This window comes from Monodon monoceros, unplaced genomic scaffold (assembly GCF_005190385.1).
Source record: "Monodon monoceros isolate NGI ecotype Baffin Bay Population unplaced genomic scaffold, NGI_Narwhal_1 Super_Scaffold_21, whole genome shotgun sequence".
Lineage (NCBI taxonomy): Eukaryota > Metazoa > Chordata > Mammalia > Artiodactyla > Monodontidae > Monodon > Monodon monoceros.
This window is the reverse complement of record NW_021703778.1, coordinates 89855039-89874097: the sequence shown is the minus strand read 5'-3', so window position 1 is coordinate 89874097 and position 19059 is coordinate 89855039. Positions and strand designations below refer to the sequence as shown.

Sequence of the window (19059 nt, the reverse complement as noted above, 5' to 3'; positions counted from 1 at the left end):
GTTACAAGAGACAAAGAAGGACACTCCATAATGATCAAGGGATCAATCCAAGAAGAAGATATAACAATTATAAATATATATGCACCCAACATAGGAGCACCTCAATACATAAGGCAACTGCTAACAGCTATAAAAGAGGAAATTGACAGTAACACAATCATAGTAGGGGACTTTAACACCTCACTTACACCAATGGACAGATCATCCAAAATGAAAATAAATAAGGAAACACAAGCTTTAAATGATACATTAAACAAGATGGACTTAATTGATATTTATAGGACATTCCATCCAAAAACAGTAGATTACACTTTCTTCTCAAGTGCTCATGCAACATTCTCCAGGATAGATCACATCTTGGGTCACAACTCAAGCCTCAGTAAATTTGAGAAAACTGAAATTATATCAAGCATCTTTTCTGACCACAATGCTATGAGATTAGAAATGAATTACAGGGGAAAAAACGTAAAAAACACAAACACATGGAGGCTAAACAACACGTTACTAAATAACCAAGACATCACTGAAGAAATCAAAGAGGAAAACAAAAAATACCTAGAGACAAATGACAATGAAAACACGATGATCCAAAACCTATGGGATGCAGCAAAAGCAGTTCTAAGAGGGAAGTTTATAGCTATACAAGCCTACTTCAAGAAACAAGAAAAATCTCAAGTAAACCATCTAACATTACACCTAAAGGAACTAGAGAAAGAAAACAAACAAAACCCAAAGTTAGCAGAAGGAAAGAAATCATAAAGATCAGAGCAGAAATAAATGAAATAGAAACAAAGAAAACAATAGCAAAGATCAATAAAACTAAAAGCTGGTTCTTTGAGAAGATAAACAAAATTGATAAACCATTAGCCAGACTCATCAAGAAAAATAGGGAGAGGACTCAAATCAATAAAATTAGAAATGAAAAAGGAGAAGTTACAACAGACGCTGCAGAAATACAAAGCACCCTAAGAGACTACTACAAGCAACTCTATGCCAATAAAATGGACAACGTGGAAGAAATGGGCAAATTCTTAGAAAGGTATAACCTTCCCATACTGAACCCGGAAGAAAAAGAAAATAAGAACAGACCAATCACAAGTAATGAAATTGAAACTGTGATTAAAAATCTTCCAACAAACAAAAGTTCAGGACCAGGTGGCTTCACAGGTGCATTCTATCAAACATTTAGAGAAGAGCTAACACCCATCCTTCTCAAACTCTTCCAAAAAATTGCAGAGGAAGGAACACTCCCAAACTCATTCTATGAGGCCACCATCACCCTGATACCAAAACCAGACAAAGATACTACAAAAAAAGAAAATTATAGACCAATATCACTGATGAATATAGATGCAAAAATCCTCAACAAAATACCAGCAAACAGAATCCAACAACACATTAAAAGGATCATACACCACGATCCAGTGGGATTTATCCCAGGGATGTAAGGATTCTTCAATATACGGAAATCAATCAATGTTATACACCATATTAACAAATTGAAGAATAAAAACCATATGATCATCTCAATAGATGCAGAAAAAGCTTGTGACAAAACTCAATACCAATTTATGATAAAAACTCTCCAGAACTTGGGCATAGAGGGAACCTACCTCAACATAATAAAGGCCATATACAACAAACCCACAGCAAACATCAATGTCAATGGTGAAAAACTGAAAGCATTTTCTCTAAGATCAGGAATAAGACAAGGGTATCCACTCTCACCACTATTATCCAACATAGTTTTGGAAGTCCTAGCCATGGCATCAGAGAAGAAAAAGAAATAAAAGGAATACAAATTGGAAAAGAAGAAGTAAAACTGTCACTGTTTGCAGATGACATGATACTATACATAGAGAATCCTAAAAATGCCACCAGAAAACTACTAGAGTTAATCAATGAATTTAGTTAAGTTGCAGGATACAAAATTAATGCACAGAAATCTCTTGCATTCCTATACACTAATGAAAAATCTGAAGAGAAATTAAGGAAACACTCCCATTTACCACTGCAACAAAAAGAATAAAATACCTAGGAATAAACCTACCTAGTGAGACAAAAGACCTGTATGCAGAAAACTATAAGACACTGATGAAAGAAATTAAAGATGATACCAACAGATGGAGAGATATACCATGTTCTTGGATTGGAAGCATCAATATTGTGAAAATGACTATACTACCCAAAGCAATCTACAGATTTAATGCAATCCCTATCAAATTAGCAATGGCATTTTGTACAGAACTAGAACAAATCATCTTAAAATTTGTATGGAGACACAAAAGACCCCGAATAGCCAAAGCAATCTGGAGGGGAAAAAACGGAGCTGGAGGAATCAGACTCCCTGACTTCAGACTATACCACAAAGCTACAGTAATCAAGACAATATGGTACTGGCACAAAAACAGAAACACAGATCAATGGACAAGATAGGAAGCCCAGAGATAAACCCATGCACCCATGTTCAACTAATCTATGACAAAGGAGACAAAGATATACAATGGAGAAAAGACAGTCTCTTCAATAAGTGGTGCTGGGAAAACTGGACAGCTACATGTAAAAGAATGAAATTAGAACACTCTAACACCATACATAAAAATAAACTCAAAATGGATTAGAGACCTAAATGTAAGACCGGACACTATAAAACTCTTAGAGGAAAACATAGGAAGAACACTCTTTGACATAAATCACAGCAAGATCTTTTTTGATCTACCTCCTAGAGTACTGGAAATAAAAACAAAAATAAACAAATGGGACCTAATGAAACTTCAAAGCTTTTGCACAGCAAAGGAAACCATGAACAAGATGAAAAGACAACCCTCAGAATGGGAGAAAATATTTGCAAATGAATCAATGGACAAAGGATTAATCTCCAAAATATATAAACAGCTAATGCAGCTCAATATTAAAGAAACAAACAACCCAATCCAAAAATGGGCAGAAGACCTAAATAGACATTTCTCCAAAGAAGACATATATATGGCCAAGAAGCACATGAAAAGCTGCTCAACAACATCACTAATAACTAGAGAAATGCAAATCAAAACTACAATGAGGTGTCACCTCACACCAGTTAGAATGGGCATCATCAGAAAATCTACAAACAACAAATGCTGGAGAGGGTGTGGAGAAAAGGGAACCCTCTTGCACTGTTGGTGGGAATGTAAATTGATACAGCCACTATGGAGAACAGTATGGAGGTTCTTTAAAAAACTAAAAATAGAATTACCATATGACCCAGCAATCCCACTACTGGGCATATACCCAGAGAAAACCATAATTCAAAAAGACACATGCACCCCAATGTTCATTGCAGCACTATTTACAACAGCCAGGTCATGGAAGCAACCTAAATGCCCATTGACAGACGAACGGGTAAAGAAGATGTGGTACATATATACAATGGAATATTACTCAGCCATAAAAAGGAACGAAACTGAGTCATTTGTTGAGACGTGGATGGATCTAGAGACTGTCAGAGAGAGTGAAGTAAGTCAGAAAGGGAAAAACAAATATCGTATATTAATGCATGTATGTGGAACCTAGAAAAATGGTACAGATGAACCAGTTTGCAGGACAGAAGTTGAGGCACAGATGTAGAGAACAAACTTATGGACATCAATGGGGGAAAACCCCAGGGGGTTGGGGATGGTAGTGTGCTGAATTGGGCGATTGGGATTGACATGTATACACTGATGTGTATAAAATTGATGACTAATAAGAACCTGCTGTATAAAAAATAATAATAAAATAAATAAAGTAGACCAAAAAATAGTTTCTTTCCCTTGAAAATCCAGAACTTTTCAAAAGGAAATAAATAAAAATAAATATCTCTGGTCCTAACTCTTTGGTGTAATTACATGGAGGCTCATACTTCCTGGTAGTGGGGAGACCATGTGATCACTTTGAACATAGGACATTACAAGCTCCTGAAGTGGTACAAAACTTTACAATTGACTGGGTTCTATTAAGGTTATTATTATTATTTTTTTAATTAATTAATTAATTAATTAATTTTTGGCTGCATTGGGTCTTCGTTGCCATGTGCGGGCTTCTCACTTCAGTGGCTTCTCTTGTTACAGAGCACGGGCTCTAGGCACACAGGCTTCAGTAGTTGTGGCACGCGGGCTCAGTAGTTGTGGCTTGCGGGCTCAGCAGTTGTGGCTCGTGGCCTCTAGAGCACAGGCTCGGTAGTTGTAGTGCACGGGCTTAGTTGCTCCGCGGCATGTGGGTTCTTCCCGGACAAGGGCTCGAACCCATGTCCCCTGAATTGGCAGGCAGATTCTTCACCACTGTGCCACCAGGGAAGCCCTAAGGTTATTTTTTAAACTCTTTTTTATTTTGCAGCTAAAGAATTGCCAAATATGGGAAATGCTCAAATGTAAGAATAAAATTGGAATTAGCTCAGTGAATCTAGTAAACCCATTGCATGAGGGCCAGCGGGCTACGCCCCTGAGGTTTGGAGGTGTAACCTCCATCAGGGATGGTGGCTGGAGCTTCTCCGATGCTAAGTCTAGGAGCCTGTGGGGAGTGGGGTGGGAGCCTTTCTTTGCCAAACTTGCCTTTGTCTGGGACCCAGCACAGTAATTGAGGTGGATGATGAGGTCAGCTTTTCTCTCCGGCCTGAGGATGGGTGGGTAGCTGGAGTTGATGACGAATGCAGTGTCCAGCAGGCACAAGTGGTTCACGGACGCTGTCAGCTTGTTTGGGAAGCCATCTAGCACCGAGTCTGAAAGTCAAGGCTTGTGGTTATCCTTACTCCTTGGCGCCCTGATCTCAGCAGATGGTCAGAGGCACCTGGTGGGGATGGGATGCCCTGCCCGGAGCTCATCCACTTCAGCCTGGCCTCCAGCCCTCCCCTTGGCCAGGGTACCCGGTGAGTCCCAGTGTCCCCCTGGGTAGGCTGAAGAAGAACAGCATTATCTGGGGAGTTTAGCAAGTCTTTTATGGAACATGCACAGAAAGCCCACTAAGGCTCAGCCACAGAATTTGTGGTGTAGCAGGGGCTTAAGACTATCCTATAAATTAGTGCAAACCGTGGGCCCAGAGCCAGCTGCCTTTTCTGCCCCAGATAGTGAGGACAAAGATTATTAGCCTAGGCTCAAGCAGCCATTGCAGGCTGTGGCCAAGTAAAATACCAAAGATGGTGGAAAGTCAAATTTAGAGCCTCAGCAGGGTGGGGACGAACTCCTGAGTTGAAGCTGCAAGACCACAGTTTAAGAGCCAGCTCTGCCACTCACCATTTGGAGGAGCCTGGGCTGGGCCATCCCTGCCCAACTCCGGGGGCAGCACTTACATTAAAAGGTGTCCCCAGGGGCTTCCCTGGTGGTGCAGTGGTTAAGAATCCGCCTGCCAATGCAGGGGACACGGGTTCGCGCCCTGGTCCGGGAAGATCCCACATGCCGCGGAGCAACTAAACCTGTGCGCCACAACTACTGAGCCCACATGCCATAACTGCGGAAGCCCGCGTGCCTAGAGCCCGTGCTCTGCCGTGAGAGAAGCCACTGCAACGAGAGGCCCGCACACCGCAACGAAGAGTAGCCCTCACTTGCCGCAACTAGAGAAAACCCGCGCACAGCAACGAAGACCCAACGCAGCCAAAAATAAATAAAATAAATACATTTTTTTAAAAATGAAGGGGAAAAAAAAAAAGGTGTCCCCAGAACACAACTGTAGAAAGTCAGGGCCCATACTTCCCCAACTGTAAAATGGGGTCAACTTCTACCTGCTGGGATTGTTATACAGATGCCGTATAGAGTCATTGTACAGATTCAATTAATTAAGTACACCCCCACTCCACCCGTTGTTCAAGGCATCACCAGATGTAGAATACACTATGGGGAGAGTCTGCCACTTGGGCCCAATGAACATGGGCAGAGGAGTTTTCTCATCCTTTCTCCCTCCACATCCACTTCCCTTTCCTCTAAACAGAGGTAGGCCTCAAGGGGCAGCAGGTAAGGTTACCCTTCCACGTGGAGAACTGGCCGTTCTGGTAGTAGTCGGTGTGCATCTGCAGCCCCAGCAGGAAGTTGTGGAACTCAGACACAAAGGCCCGGGAGGTGAGGATGTTGCGGAAAGTATTGGACAGCCATGACCCTGGCGTCACCACCGTGGTGTCCAGCATGTTGGCATCACATTTGGGGATTTCAGGTAGGAGTGGCTCATCTTCTGCAGGGGAGGGGGGTGGATGGAGGACAGGTTACAGAGCTGGAGTCCCCAGATTGCCCAGGTGAAGCACCGCATGGCTGCCCTGCACCCAGGGGTCAGCCTGTAAGTGCAGTGCACACCTTCCTTGTCTAGTTCTCGGAGCCAGGAGGACCCAGGGGAGAGACATAGAACAGGGGCAGGGTAGAGGAGAAGGAGTGGGGTGACAGGCAAGGAGGGGTTCCAGAGAAAACAGAGAGTCCAGAAGGGTGACCTTTAACTGCATTCATAGATCCCCACCCTCTGCAGCTCTCCTGGGCGCCGTGCAGTTCTTCCAAGCCTACCACACGGTGCATCCACTCCCCCGGGCCAGGCCAGAGCTGGCAAAGGTGTATCCAACTGCAATCACCCTCCTTTCCAGGCAGGGAAGACCCCCTAGCTGCCTTCCTATTTCCGTGGGCCATAGGGATGATGTTGAAACACGTGGCAGGTGGACTGGTCCTCAGTTGCTGATCCACCTTCCCCACCCCCGCCATCACCCAACCAGGAGGGGAAGCCAGTGGGTCACCCACCTATATCATGCACTCTCTCCCTTGTCCACCTGTGGAAAAACTCCTCCGAGGTGTGGGACAAATTCCAGGCATCGAGCAGGTTCAGGGAGAAGATGCTGCTCCACAGACCTAGGGAGCAGGACCAGCGGTGAGCCGCTCTGCCCAAGAGCTTCCAGGCCCACCCAAATACTGATTGATTCTGCCTTGGACTCGATGCCCCCTCCAAGTCAAGCTGCTCAGGGACTGGGACAGGCTTTCATTTCCCTCTCCCCACAGTGCAGCTCGACATAAGTGACTCAACTCTTCTCCGCTCTCCTCTTGGAACTGGGAGAGGGTATGAAGGCATATAAGGCACAGCCCCAGGAGAGACTTAACGCTGACAAGTGCAGGCTTCAAGTTCAAGTCCAGAAATCACCACTTGCATCAGTTAACACACTAGTTTAGGACAGCGCCTGGCACATGGTGAGCGCTCAATAAATGTAACACCATCTCTTATTATGATTTAAAAAATGCAACACAGTAATAATAATACTCATGTGAAATCGTTCACATACATTGACCCATTTGAATCCTCCATAAGGTTGGTTTTACTCTTAAGCCCAGTTTACAGATGAGAACACTGAAGCTCGGGAAGGTTAGGTAATTTGGCCTACTTTGCACAGCTAATAAATGAGGAACCAGAGTTCAAGTCCGAGTGTCTCACCTACAGATCTCTGAGCCACATGCTCAACAGCACAGGTGTTCAGAGGAAGGAGAGGCTGCTGGGGGCTGTGGGCTTCGGGGCTGACTTCCCAGAAGAAATGGGGCTTAAGTGGGACTTTCTGGGATGGGTTGGATTTGGGATAGATGGAAGGGAGGGGGAGGCAGACAACTAGTTTAAATAAGGGCATAACTGTTGTTGAGGCTGTAAAAATGGGTCCGCTTTTTGCGGTTGCCCTTTGACAGATGTACTTTGGGCTCTGAAGGGGAGAACTCTACGAGTGGACATCACAGTCAGGCCCCTGCACTCAGTGGGCCTGGCTTCTGGAGGACCAGGGAACATAGTGTTGGGAGCTGGGCCAGGCTTCCCCAGACACTCTGTCTTCACCCTGAGGTCCCCTCTGGCCCCTTGGATCCCAGGGGCTGGTTCAAGCCCCGGAAACAGGCATGTTGCTTCCTGGAACCAGGGGGAAGGGGGTAGAAGTTCCAGAAGCTTCCATCTCAGCCTGCAACTCCCAGTCTGGTTCTGAACGGACACCAGGGAGACGACTGGAGACCAGGACATTGGGAGAGTCCCCTTTGTTCCCCAGTGACCCAGGAGCCCCTGTCAGGTCCTTCTGGGCCCACAGGGTCACAGGGAGATCAGGGCAGGCTGGGAGGCTGGGAGGCTCCGGAGCGTCTCCTGGAATGAGGGTATGCTGACAAATGCCAGGAGGGTCATATGCCCAAGGGATAACCCAAACCAGCACCAGCACCTGGCACATGATCCTGGGGGAACAGACCGTGTCTCCTCGTCATTCCTCTAATCAAACTTGGAGCCTGTTCCGCACGGGGCGGGGTTCCCAAGGGCCGCCCCCAGCCAGGAGTCACCTAGCATGTAGCACATCCGCGACTCTGGGATCCTCCTCATCAGCCGCCCCATGAAGAACTCGGAGCCGAAGAGCTCGGTGGGAATGAAGGCTCCATACTTCTGCAGGCCCACCTCGTAGGGGGAGAACTCGAACCACTCTGCACACGAAGCAGCAGGGCAGGGTGTCAGTCTCAGGCCGGGGCGGCCCCGCCCACCCTTCTCCCAGCTCGCGCCGTCTCCCCGGCCGCGAGGAGCCTGGGATGGGGAGGCCGCAGTTCCCCCGCAGGGCACAGGGGGGCGCCCGTGACCGGCTTCTGCTGGCCCGGCAAGACTCAGTGTTGCAAGCTGCACAGGCTCGTTTGCGCCTCATAAACCCGGACCAAAACCGGACCCCGAAGCAGGGCAGGTCTCTAGAGTCCCTCCATCCTGGCAGCTTAAGAAACGCCTAGGACTCTCTCCCTTCACGACCTTTATTTCCTCTATCCCATCAAATCTCTGCTCAGGGGAGCCACAGGACCCCTGCTGCCCACCAGCTACACGCGTCTGGGCAGAAGGGGGTAGCCAAGTGGATTTCTTCGGCTGTCAGCACATTCTTGGTGTGGAGGCTGGCAAAGGTATGGTGGCGGGATGTGTGCGCTGGGGTACTGAGTGCCTTTGCCTGCTGAGAAGGGACCCACCCCGCCCCGGGGAAATTGCTAGCCACCAGTGTTACCTCTGAAATCCTGGTTGCTTACATCATCCTTGACATTGATGGTGAGGTAGATGGGTAGGGGGTTCTGGCCCTGACACAAAGCAGCACTCTGATCTGACAGTTTGCATTCATATCTCTGTGTGGAAAAATAATGGTTAAGGAGAAGGAGCAGACAAGCAGCCAGGAAGCGGTGCAGAATAAGAGGACAGTCTGGACCTCTGGCAGCCCACCAGGCTCCTGAGCCCACCAGGCTGCTCTGGAGGTCTCACCTGAAACCAGTCAAAGCTGCTCTTAAAATGTACCCAGAAAATGTTCACGCATCCTTGGGCCGTTCATCACCCCAGACACATGGAGAGGGTGGGACTGGATCTGCAGTTTAGAGCTGTCCTTCAGAGTCCTGGGGTTCTCCTCGAGTCTCAGGGACCAGAGAATGAAAAGGCCGGGGTGGAGGAGGCCACCACTGCCCCCTCTTCATCATCTTCCACCCTACTCAAACCAGAGCAGCTCCATTTTTTAAAAATCTGCTTTGCGTGTTGGGCTCTCTCATAAACTCATTTGGGAGGCAAAAAAAGATTCTTTTTAAACAAAAGATTTGGAAACTTGGCACCGGATGGCAGTCAAATTCCCTCTAAGCCCCCAGAGCACTAAGTGGTGTAATCAAAGTGGGAGTCCTGCAGATCAGCCTGGACCACAGGCCACCTCCCAAAGTGAATCAGCCAGTGTAGACAAGGCCAGTGGAGGCTTTAGAGGCCCAGGCTCTGACCCCAGGCCAAGCAGCTGCCTGGTGGGTGACATCCATGGTTGCGCGAGTGTGTAAAGGCACAGAACCTGTGTGGGATGGTAAACATGTGTGGGTCAAACAACTCTTAGGCCTCCCTTGCAAGGCCAACAGGATGCCTGTCAGAACTGGGCCCAGAGATATGGGCACCGCAGCAATGACTGTCATGGAAGGAGAGGAAGTTGCAGACTCGGGGAAGAGCCCAATCCACACTCATTATCAAGGGGGCCTGAGGCAAAGGAGCTCCTGCCTTGGCCAGAGTGGAAGAGCAGAGGCCACCTTCCATCAATCCTAGACTTGCTTTCCCAGGAACCTAGGCTCCTTCCTACACCAAACCCTGGGCAATGCTCAGACTCTAATGTTAAAAGCCTTGGAGCTTTCCTCCTCACCACATGGAGCACTAACTACTCTAAGAAATATTAACTGTTGACGAAACGGTTGATGAAATTCCCATTTAAGGAATAGCACAGAGCAGAGCCAGAATTCAAATCCTGTCCTGCCTGAATCCAAAAGCCAGCACCCTCAACCTCTGCCTGCCCTGCTCCATCATGTGGAAAGAGTAGACAGTGGGTTATCAGAAAGGGCAGGGGTCCATCAAAGGCTGTGAGTGCCCCACTGTCTAGCACAGTTCCTGGCATGCAGGAGGTACTTAATTTTGTTGAAAGAATGAATGAGGGAATGAATGAATGTTGAAGATGAGGTTTGGTCCATCCTTGGTTGCTCAAATTGTCTGTGTTTTCTGGAAGAGGGGATCTACTAGAAAAGAATTTGCTGTCCCTCTTCCTTCTGGTAAGTTCTGATTTGAATTCAGAACTCTTCAGACACCTTTGGGAGTGGGGCAGACAGCCATAGGCCTGGATAGAAATTAGATGGGAAGCCCTACTCTGGGGTCAAGCAACAGCCAAATTTGGTTCCACCCTGGGGCCTGGGCAGTCGGAAGGGTCCAGGTGTTAGCTGAGCTCACCCTGATGTCCGGGATGGCAGCATCCCATGGGGATCCCACTGCCCTACCACGGCCCACATGGCTCTCACAGCAGCTGGATCCCAACACAGGCTGCTTCTCTTCTTGGGCACACACTGCTCAGATCACTGGATATCAGAGCTGGAAGGAACCTCACTGGGCTCATCCTCCGTGTGGTGGCCATGAGAAGGGGCCCAGCAGACCTCCAACTACAGGAGTGTAATTGGCTGATGGCCCAGCTACCATGCTCTGAAATCCAGGGCTGAGTTTGTTCTAAGGCCACACTTCCCACTGGGCTGGTCCCAGCCCATGACTGAGCGTGGCAGGGATCCTGAGGCAGGCCCACTGTGGTGGAGGGGAGGGGGCGGTGCCAGACTCCTCTGATGGCCAACTTGGCTGGGGAACTCTGCAAGGGTCACTGTGCTGACCTTTCAGACCGCACAGTGGGCTAGGATGCTTCCACCTGGCCTTTCCTTCCCTCTCTCCTCCACTTGGGGTCAGGCTTACATCACACTCTGATGGCTCCCTCCCCATTTTCTCTCACAGGTTCTCAGAGGGCCCGCTGCCTCTCGGAAAGGTTGCACCTAAGTCACCCCTGATGTGAGGGTTTCAGTCATACTCCAAAGGGACTCGGGAAGACAATCCTACCATCTGCCTGCATCATGCGTTCTGATGCCTCATGCTTCTTAAGGCCCAAGGGTGCATCTGCAGGTCTAACCTAACTCCCTCCTGCTGTGATGTACCTCCCGGTGCCCCAGTGAAGGCGGAGGGCTGGGCATCATCCCCATGCGGGTTGGGGCCCAGGGGAAGCTGAGCACCTACCTCGTCCCCCAGACAGGCCTCGACTAGCAGACCCCAGAAGTCTGTGAAGGTGACTCTGTAGCCTTCCTGCCTGCGCTGCTGCAGCTCCTCCCGGAATTTGAGGAGCTGATCTGGGAACAGAGCGGGCATCTTGTCCTTGACTACGTGCCTCCGCGCCTCGAGGATGGCAAGCTCCAGGTTTTTGGAGGACCAGTCAGGGTCACGGTACAAGGTAGCCATGGTCCTGGAGAGAGACAGGTGTGGCTGAGAGAGCTGAGCCAGCCCTGGTCAGATCGACCCTGGACCCTGGCAGGAAAGGAGGTGGGTAGGTCATGGGAAACCCTCACCTGCCAGGAGAGGAGCCTGGAGGAAATGGGGTGGGGCCCGGTCGGGGAGGGGAGAACATTCTTACTCAAAGTCACGATTGCTGCCATTTCTTGACTGCCTGCCGTGTGCCACGTGGAGCACAGTGCTTAACAGTGAAGATTCTGGACCCAGATCTTCCTGGGTTCAAAATCAGACTCTGCCACTCACCAGCCATGGGATCTGGGCAAGGTACCTAACTGCTCCTCACCTCAGTTTTCCCATCTGTGGACTGGGGAGAAGGATGATAACTGTACCTGCCTCACAGCGTTATTGTGAAGATGACATGAGTCAATGTAAAATGATTAGGACAGTACCGGGCACGAAGTAAGTGCTGGGGCCAGCATTTGACCCCAGGCTTTGCTGATTCCAAATCCTGGACTCTTCCTACTCTGCCACATTAATTCCCATAATTGTGATGCCAGCTAAGACTTACTTCCCCTTCCTCTTCTTAACTTCTATGTGGGCAGTGGGGAGGAGTAAAACAAAGATAGGTATCCCCCTAGCCCTGGGTCTTTGCCTCTGTCTGCCTCTGCTTGGCCTGAACCCGGCTTTTCTTAGTCTAGGTCAGGACAGCACCCAGGAATCCCCCTCCCCACAGTGGACCTGGTCTACAGCTGCACAGCTGTCTGAGCAGCGGCCTCTCCCTTCAGGAGATTTCTTCAACAAAAAGTACCCTGCTCTCCGTAAGGTTCACGCTGTTACTTTCATACCTTTAAAAAGCTTTAAAAAAACATTACAAATGATTGATTTTGATTTTACAAAATTCCTTCCCAGTGCTTTCCCAGGCCAGGAGACACCCTACCCCCACCCCAGCTGGGTCTGAGTTCCTCCCAGTTCCCTGCCTGGCCCAGAGGTAGGCCAGGAGGATGCAGGTGCCCCTCTACCCTGGTGCAAGCAAGTTTCTCTCCTTAACCTACTTCCCATGGGCAGCGGTTTATCGGTGAGATTAAGAATGTGGGTCCCCCCCCCCCCCCCCAAAAAAAGAATGTGGGCCCTGGACTCAGACAGCCTGGGTTGAAATCCCAGCTCTACCGCTCATTAGCTGAGTGACCCTGGGAAAATTCCTTTCTTTCTCCAGCTGTAAAATGAGCACAATGACAACATCTTCCTCATAGTCTTCTTGTGAAGAAGAAATGAGATAGTCCATTGGAAGCAGTCACCCCAGTGCTCGGTGCAGAGGCAATGCCCGTAATCGTCAGCTATCCTTCTGTCCCACCTGGACTGAAGCCTCGGGGCCTCTGGTGCACCAGGAACCCTTGGTTTTCCTCACATCCACCCCCTCAAATGAAAGTTATCCAGAGCCCCTCCAGGATGAGGGACACAGCTTGGGACGTTGAGGGCTCTGAGGCCCACTAGTTAAACACAGAATAAGATGCAGCCCTGGCTGAGAGGATGTGTGTAGTCACAAGGCCTGGGTCACCCTAGACCAGGGCTGCATTATGACTTTGGTGGGCCCCTTCCACCATAAAAATATTAAAAATTATCTTCTATGACTGTTGTATAAAGACAAATATAGTGATATATTACTATATATTAAAACACTTTCTTCAAACTAGGTTTCTTTTAAAGAACTTAAAAGAAATTACAACATCTTTGTGGGCCGCCACCGGCATCGTGAATCCCAGGTGCCGTGGCTCCTGTGGAGAAGCCGGCCTCATGCTGGCCTCACCTGTCGGGGGAGCTAAGGGCTCACTCTCCCTGCTCACCAGCAAGAGTGAGGATGGGAGCCCGAGGATGCCTGCAGGGCAGAGGGAGCACGCAGGGCTGGGGGTGGGCTGGAACGTGGCAGCCAGAGCAGCGGGCCAGCTCCACCCACCCCAGGAGACCTGGCACAGTCTGAGAGAGGGCAGCTGCTGGGGAGATGCACCAGTGGCACCAGTGGTTCACTCATAACTGGCTGCCATGCTCCTGGGACCCTGCCATAGTAATGGAGTCATGACCAACACGTGTCCCTGGTGTACCCAGTACTGGGAGAGCATCTCACAACAACCCCATGAGGTCAGGGCTATTACTATCCCCACTTTACAGATACAGAAAATGAGACTCAGAGAAGTTCAACTGCATTCCCAAGGTCACACAGTTGTGAGGGGTAGAGCTGCCCAGGTGTCACGAGTCACTCTAACTTGGGGCGGATGAGCTTTACCAGAGACCCCACCCCCGCCTGCCGGCCAGGCTGTTGGCTGCTCGCTCTGGGCTTCACCAGACAGTGGCCCCCCGCTCCTTACCAGGTGGCCCCTGACAGGCCAGTGATGTAGCTGGCACAGTTCAGGATGTTCAGCTTCTGCAGCCCCAGCAGGTGGCCATACATGGCAGTCATGGATCTTGTCCCACCCCCAGTGGCCATGATGGATATCAGTGGGACCTGGGGGCACATGGAGGCAGACTGCTGGGGCAATGCTGGGTAGGGGAAGACTTGGAGAGACAGGAGCTTAGAAATAACAGTGGAAGAGGAAGAGCTGGCGACAGAGAGCAGAGAGTGGGGACTGAGTGACCTGAAAACTGCCTTTCACAGTGTCAAGCCGCCTGGTAGGTCTAGAACTGGACCTTAGTTCCAAACCCAGTGGTTGGTGTCGGGCTTGGTAAATTAGAAGGCCGTGGCTGGAAGGGCTCTTGGCACGATTAATCTAGCTCTCAGTTAACAGATTATGAACTGGGGCCAGGGGGCTGGGTGGCTCGCTCAAGAGCCCAGCTAGCGTGTGATTCCCTAATGGCTGCAGATCAGCACCTGCTGTAGAGGGATTTGATGTCAGGCTCAGGCCTGGCACATGGTATGTGGTCCCTATAGACCATATGTGTAAAAGCAGGGGTAAATGGATTTTTGATGTGGGAAGGAGCACAGTTGTCACCTCTGGGTTTACTTAGGTTTAAGATGTCCTCAGTGTGTTTCCCTATAGATGGGAGAGCGAGGCGTGGAGTCTTTGCCAAGACTCACTCAGTTTTCATCTGAGTGGGGACTGTAAGATGTACCGTCGGCCAAAGCCCCATCACAGCCCTCCTTTAGGGACGAGGTCTCTGTCTACACCTGTGGTTGGCCTCTGAAGTGCGGGCTCTCCGAGGGCTGACCTGCTGCTCAGGGGAGTGTGAGCCTCAGCCCCTACCAGGAAGGTGACAGAGGGCTCTGGCAAAGGTACCATCATCTACCCTGTGTGCAGAAGCTGGCCCTGCGTGAGGAAGCTGCCTCTCTCCAGCCCCCCACTGCTGTTCGTTGTGTGTGTGTGTGTGTGTGTGTGTGTGTGTGCGCACGCATGTGCGCATACATTTATGGGAAGGGAGAATTGAGGAATGAAAGGCCCAGGGCCTTTTGGGTGGAGGTGTGTAGAATGCGGGTGGTGGTGGAGCTTCCAGTGTTTTCCTGGCTGGGGAAAGGATGCCACATTGTCCTGTGTAGGTAAGACATCATTCATCATCTCAGGATCTGTTAGCGCACGGGGAGCAGCAGCTGGGGCTCCTTCCTTTCTCTCTACTCTGCCCTTCCTGCCCCTTGCGAACACACAACTGAATCACATCCAGCACAGCCCTCACCTGGGCACCTGGAACCTCAGCAGTAAGGGCCACCAGGAAAGGCAGTGCTGAGGCTGCCCTGGGGCAAGGGAGGGACTGCAGGGGGCAGCTGGCAGGCACAGTGTTCGAAGGACAAGCCTGGCTCTGAGCGGACCTCTGCTCACCCACCTCGTCTGCCTGCAGGTCCTCCTCCAGCTGCAACACCTGCTTCAGCGCCTCAGCCACCACCACCCTCCGCTTCTGCAGGAACTCCAGCTCTGCCTGGCACAGGCTGAAGCCTAGCCGCACGTCCAGTGCCTCGGAGCTGTGGGGACAGAGGAGCTTGGCTTAGCAGGTCTGTAGACTCCACCTCCATGGAGAAGACATGGCTTTAGGGTCAGTTGGACCTAGGCTTGAAGCCTGGTTCTGCCAGGAATCACCTTTGTGACCTTGGGCCCCTGCTTTCTCATCTGTAAAATGGGGCTAATCGTGCTTAACTCCTGGCACTGTCTTCAGCACTTAATGAGATAACAAATGTAAAGCCCCAAAGCCTTAGCTGGTGGACCATAAGCAGGTACTCAACACAATTAGGGACTCGCTGAACCCTCTGCCTCTTCAACGAGATCTGGAAAGTCTTGAAAGCCTTCCCCCAGGCGCCTTCCAGAGCCCAAGGCCAGACATGGGTGGCAAGAGGCCCTGAGATCCTTTTGGCCAGTCCCTCTGAATAAAGCTCTACAGTAGGGCTCTTCTGAGCTGGATAAACAAGGTCCTGTTCTCATGGAGCTCATATTCCTTGGTGAGCTTTTCCTGCTCCCAGAGTAAAAATCATCCTGCGTGACAAAAACCCTTCACATCCCTGATCTCACCCTGTCACCCCCACAGGTCTGCAAGGTGGGTGGGGCAGGAAGAGCATGCCCAACACTTGCCCTCTTTTTATCACATCCCTGATGTGAGCAAGTCCAGGCTTCTGGCCTGGCATCCAAGCCCCCACCTGATCTGTCCAACCTCACCTCCTGCTACTTCCTGGAAGGGTCCATCGGCTCTCAGAGCCCAGGAGTAGTCTGGGTTCTGAGCCTCCTCCCTCTGCCCATCAACATCCCTTGCATCCTCCAAGGCCCTCCTCCCCAGTGACTCCAGGAGAATGGACCTTGACAATTTCCAGCCTGAGTCTTAGTGACCCTGGTAACTATAAAGGTCACATCTCCTTGAAGGTAGAGCCTGGGAGCTCTCTCATTATGTTTCCTTCATGTCTGGTATAGGCCTGCAGACACAGCTGTGAGGAAATCTTCCCTTGGCCTCAACAAGGAATGAATAATAAAACAGCAATAATAATAACATTTGTTGATATTTTCTGAGTTTCCCACTTCGCAGATCACTGATTTCTTCACATGTGTTATCTCACTGGATCCTCAAAGCAACCCAATGATAGACAGTACTCCTGGTATTGCTCTAATTTACAGGTGAGAAAAACTGAGATTTAGAGAGGCTTAATAACTTGACCAAGGACAAACAGCTATCAAATTGTAAATGGAAACTACAGTCACTTGATTTTCAACAAGGGTGCCAGGACAATTCAAAGGGGGAAAGAACAGTCTTTTCACCAAATGATGCTGTGACAACTGGATATCCACATGCAAAAGAATGAAGTTGGACCCCTATTTCACACTGTATATACAAATTAACTCAAAATTGATCATAGACCCAAATTGAGAGCTAAAACTATAAAACTCTTAAAAGAAAACATGGGAGTAAATCTTCATGACCTTGGATTAGGCAATGGTTTTTTAAATATGTCACCAGAAGCACAAGTGACAAAAGAAAAAAATATACATACACTGAAGTTCACCAAAATTGAAAACTTCTGTGCTTCAAAGAACACCATTAAGAATGTGAAAGACAATCTCCAGAACAGGAAAAATATTTAGAAATCATATATCTGACAAGGGGCTTGTATCTAGAATATACAAAGAACTTTTACAAGTTAACAATAAAAGGCAAGTCACCCACTTTAAAAATGGGTAAAGGATTTGAATAGATACTTCTCCGAAGAAGATATACAAATGGCCCATAAGCCTGTGAAAAGATGCTCAACATCCCTGGCCGTCAGGGAAATGCAAATCAACACCACAACAAGATACCACTTTAAGTCCCTAAAGATAAATAAGTCAGAGGGACAGACCGAAAGAGGGCACTTTACCAGGGTGTAGACTTCATGTGTAATTCACAATTCTTGTTCTGGGAATTGAAAGATGAAAAGTTTGTCAGGGATGACAGCTCAGAGCCAAGTGGTCCCAACCAAATAAGTGGAGACTCACCACACCGTGCCCGCCCCAACCCTGGGACGCTTGACTTAGCGCATGCGCATGCAGCGCCCCGCCCACGCATGCGCACACAGGTTCTCTTCTGGACGTCTCTCGCCCCCAACCTGGCTCAGCTTCCGCACCCTGTCTTTGGCTCCACAATGCAGCTCAGCAGTCTTCTTTCCCCCAAGACTCCTGTACCCTGCCTGAGAGGCCCGCCACGAGCCATGCTCCCCGCCGGGCTCCCCAGACTCTCCCCGTCTCCCTTCCACAGGCACTCCAGGCTACGCTGCTCAGGGACCCCTTCCCAGACCCAGGCCCTCACCACAGGCAGGGTCACCGCCTGGCCGTCAGGGAGGCAATCCAGGGACTGGCACACAGGGTCGTTCTTGCACGCATTGCAGCGGCAAAGCTGGAAGGATGGGCGGTTTCGTGAGGGGAGGGGCTCCTCCCAACTCGAGTCTGAACCAGCCCCTAACCCCCTACTGCCGCAGCCTCCTACCACAGAGCTCCACTGGCTCTTGGGCACCTCCACGTGGATCTGGGGCTGGAAGTACTTGGGGTAGTGGAAGCAGGCAGGGTTTGGGCCGCAGGGCTCCAGGCAGCGTGAGATGTGCTGGGTGTGCTCGAAGGACTCTGTTACTGTCACCAGGAGGTCCTTCACTGGAAGAGAGGACAAGAGGGCTGAGACCCCTGGGAAGCCTCCCACTTCCCACCCCAACTCGGCCCAATAAAAGGCCTAGGGGAGGCACCCAGGACAGGGGTTTAGAATTACCGAGGGCATTGGTTAAAATGCCCCAGAGAGTCTCATTCTGAAGGGCCAGGCGGGGCCCAGGAATCTGCGTTTTTACAAGGCTTGTGTGTGTGTGTGTGTGTGAGGTCTGAGAGGCTGAGTTTTCTGGACTAGTCCTCCTAGGTTCTGCTCCTCCACAAGGTGCCCCGAAGTTACCTTCCCACTGCACTGAAAGCAGGCCCTCTCCTTGCTGCCAGTTTGGGGGCAGAACCTCTTCCTTCCCCCTCCCTCCCCCATGCCAGTTGGGCTGTGCCGCTCTCCTCTCTGCAGACAGGGCTGGAAGCCTTGCATGGGGGGGATGGGGTGGAGTGGTGAGAAGGAGAGTCGCGTATTTGCGGATCTCTTAGGTCCCTGCCAGCTATAAAATGCGTTCCCCATGGAGCCCAGGGCAGCCATGGAGCAGCCAACTCTGGTGTTGACAGGGTTGGGAAGTGGCACTGTCCTCCCCACCCCCCAGCAGGCAGAGGTAGTCAAAGGGCTCACTTTTCCTATTCTTCTGTCTCCTGGATTCTGCATGAACCTCCAGGCAGGACATTTGTCGAGACTGAAACAAAGGAAGGGGAGGTCATTTTGATCACAAGCTTCCGGGGATGCTCTACCAGGCCACAAACTCCCAAAGACTGATTTTCGGGGGAGAGA

At 50.0% G+C, this 19059-nt stretch overlaps 1 protein-coding gene across 1 annotated transcript in view; it reads right to left on the bottom strand.

Moving 5' to 3' along the window:
- Positions 1–19059, bottom strand: part of PLA2G4E (phospholipase A2 group IVE) — a 57543-nt gene that overhangs the window by 3887 nt on the left and 34597 nt on the right. Inside the window, exons 7-18 of the mRNA XM_029238564.1 lie at positions 18904–18964; positions 18130–18290; positions 17953–18039; positions 17525–17562; positions 15517–15652; positions 14073–14209; positions 11503–11725; positions 8963–9077; positions 8271–8408; positions 6723–6830; positions 5971–6174; positions 4569–4735 (exon numbers count right to left, since the gene is read on the bottom strand). Coding sequence (XP_029094397.1) covers positions 4569–4735; positions 5971–6174; positions 6723–6830; positions 8271–8408; positions 8963–9077; positions 11503–11725; positions 14073–14209; positions 15517–15652; positions 17525–17562; positions 17953–18039; positions 18130–18290; positions 18904–18964 — 1575 coding nt within the window. The remainder of the gene's footprint in view (positions 1–4568; positions 4736–5970; positions 6175–6722; positions 6831–8270; positions 8409–8962; positions 9078–11502; positions 11726–14072; positions 14210–15516; positions 15653–17524; positions 17563–17952; positions 18040–18129; positions 18291–18903; positions 18965–19059) is intronic.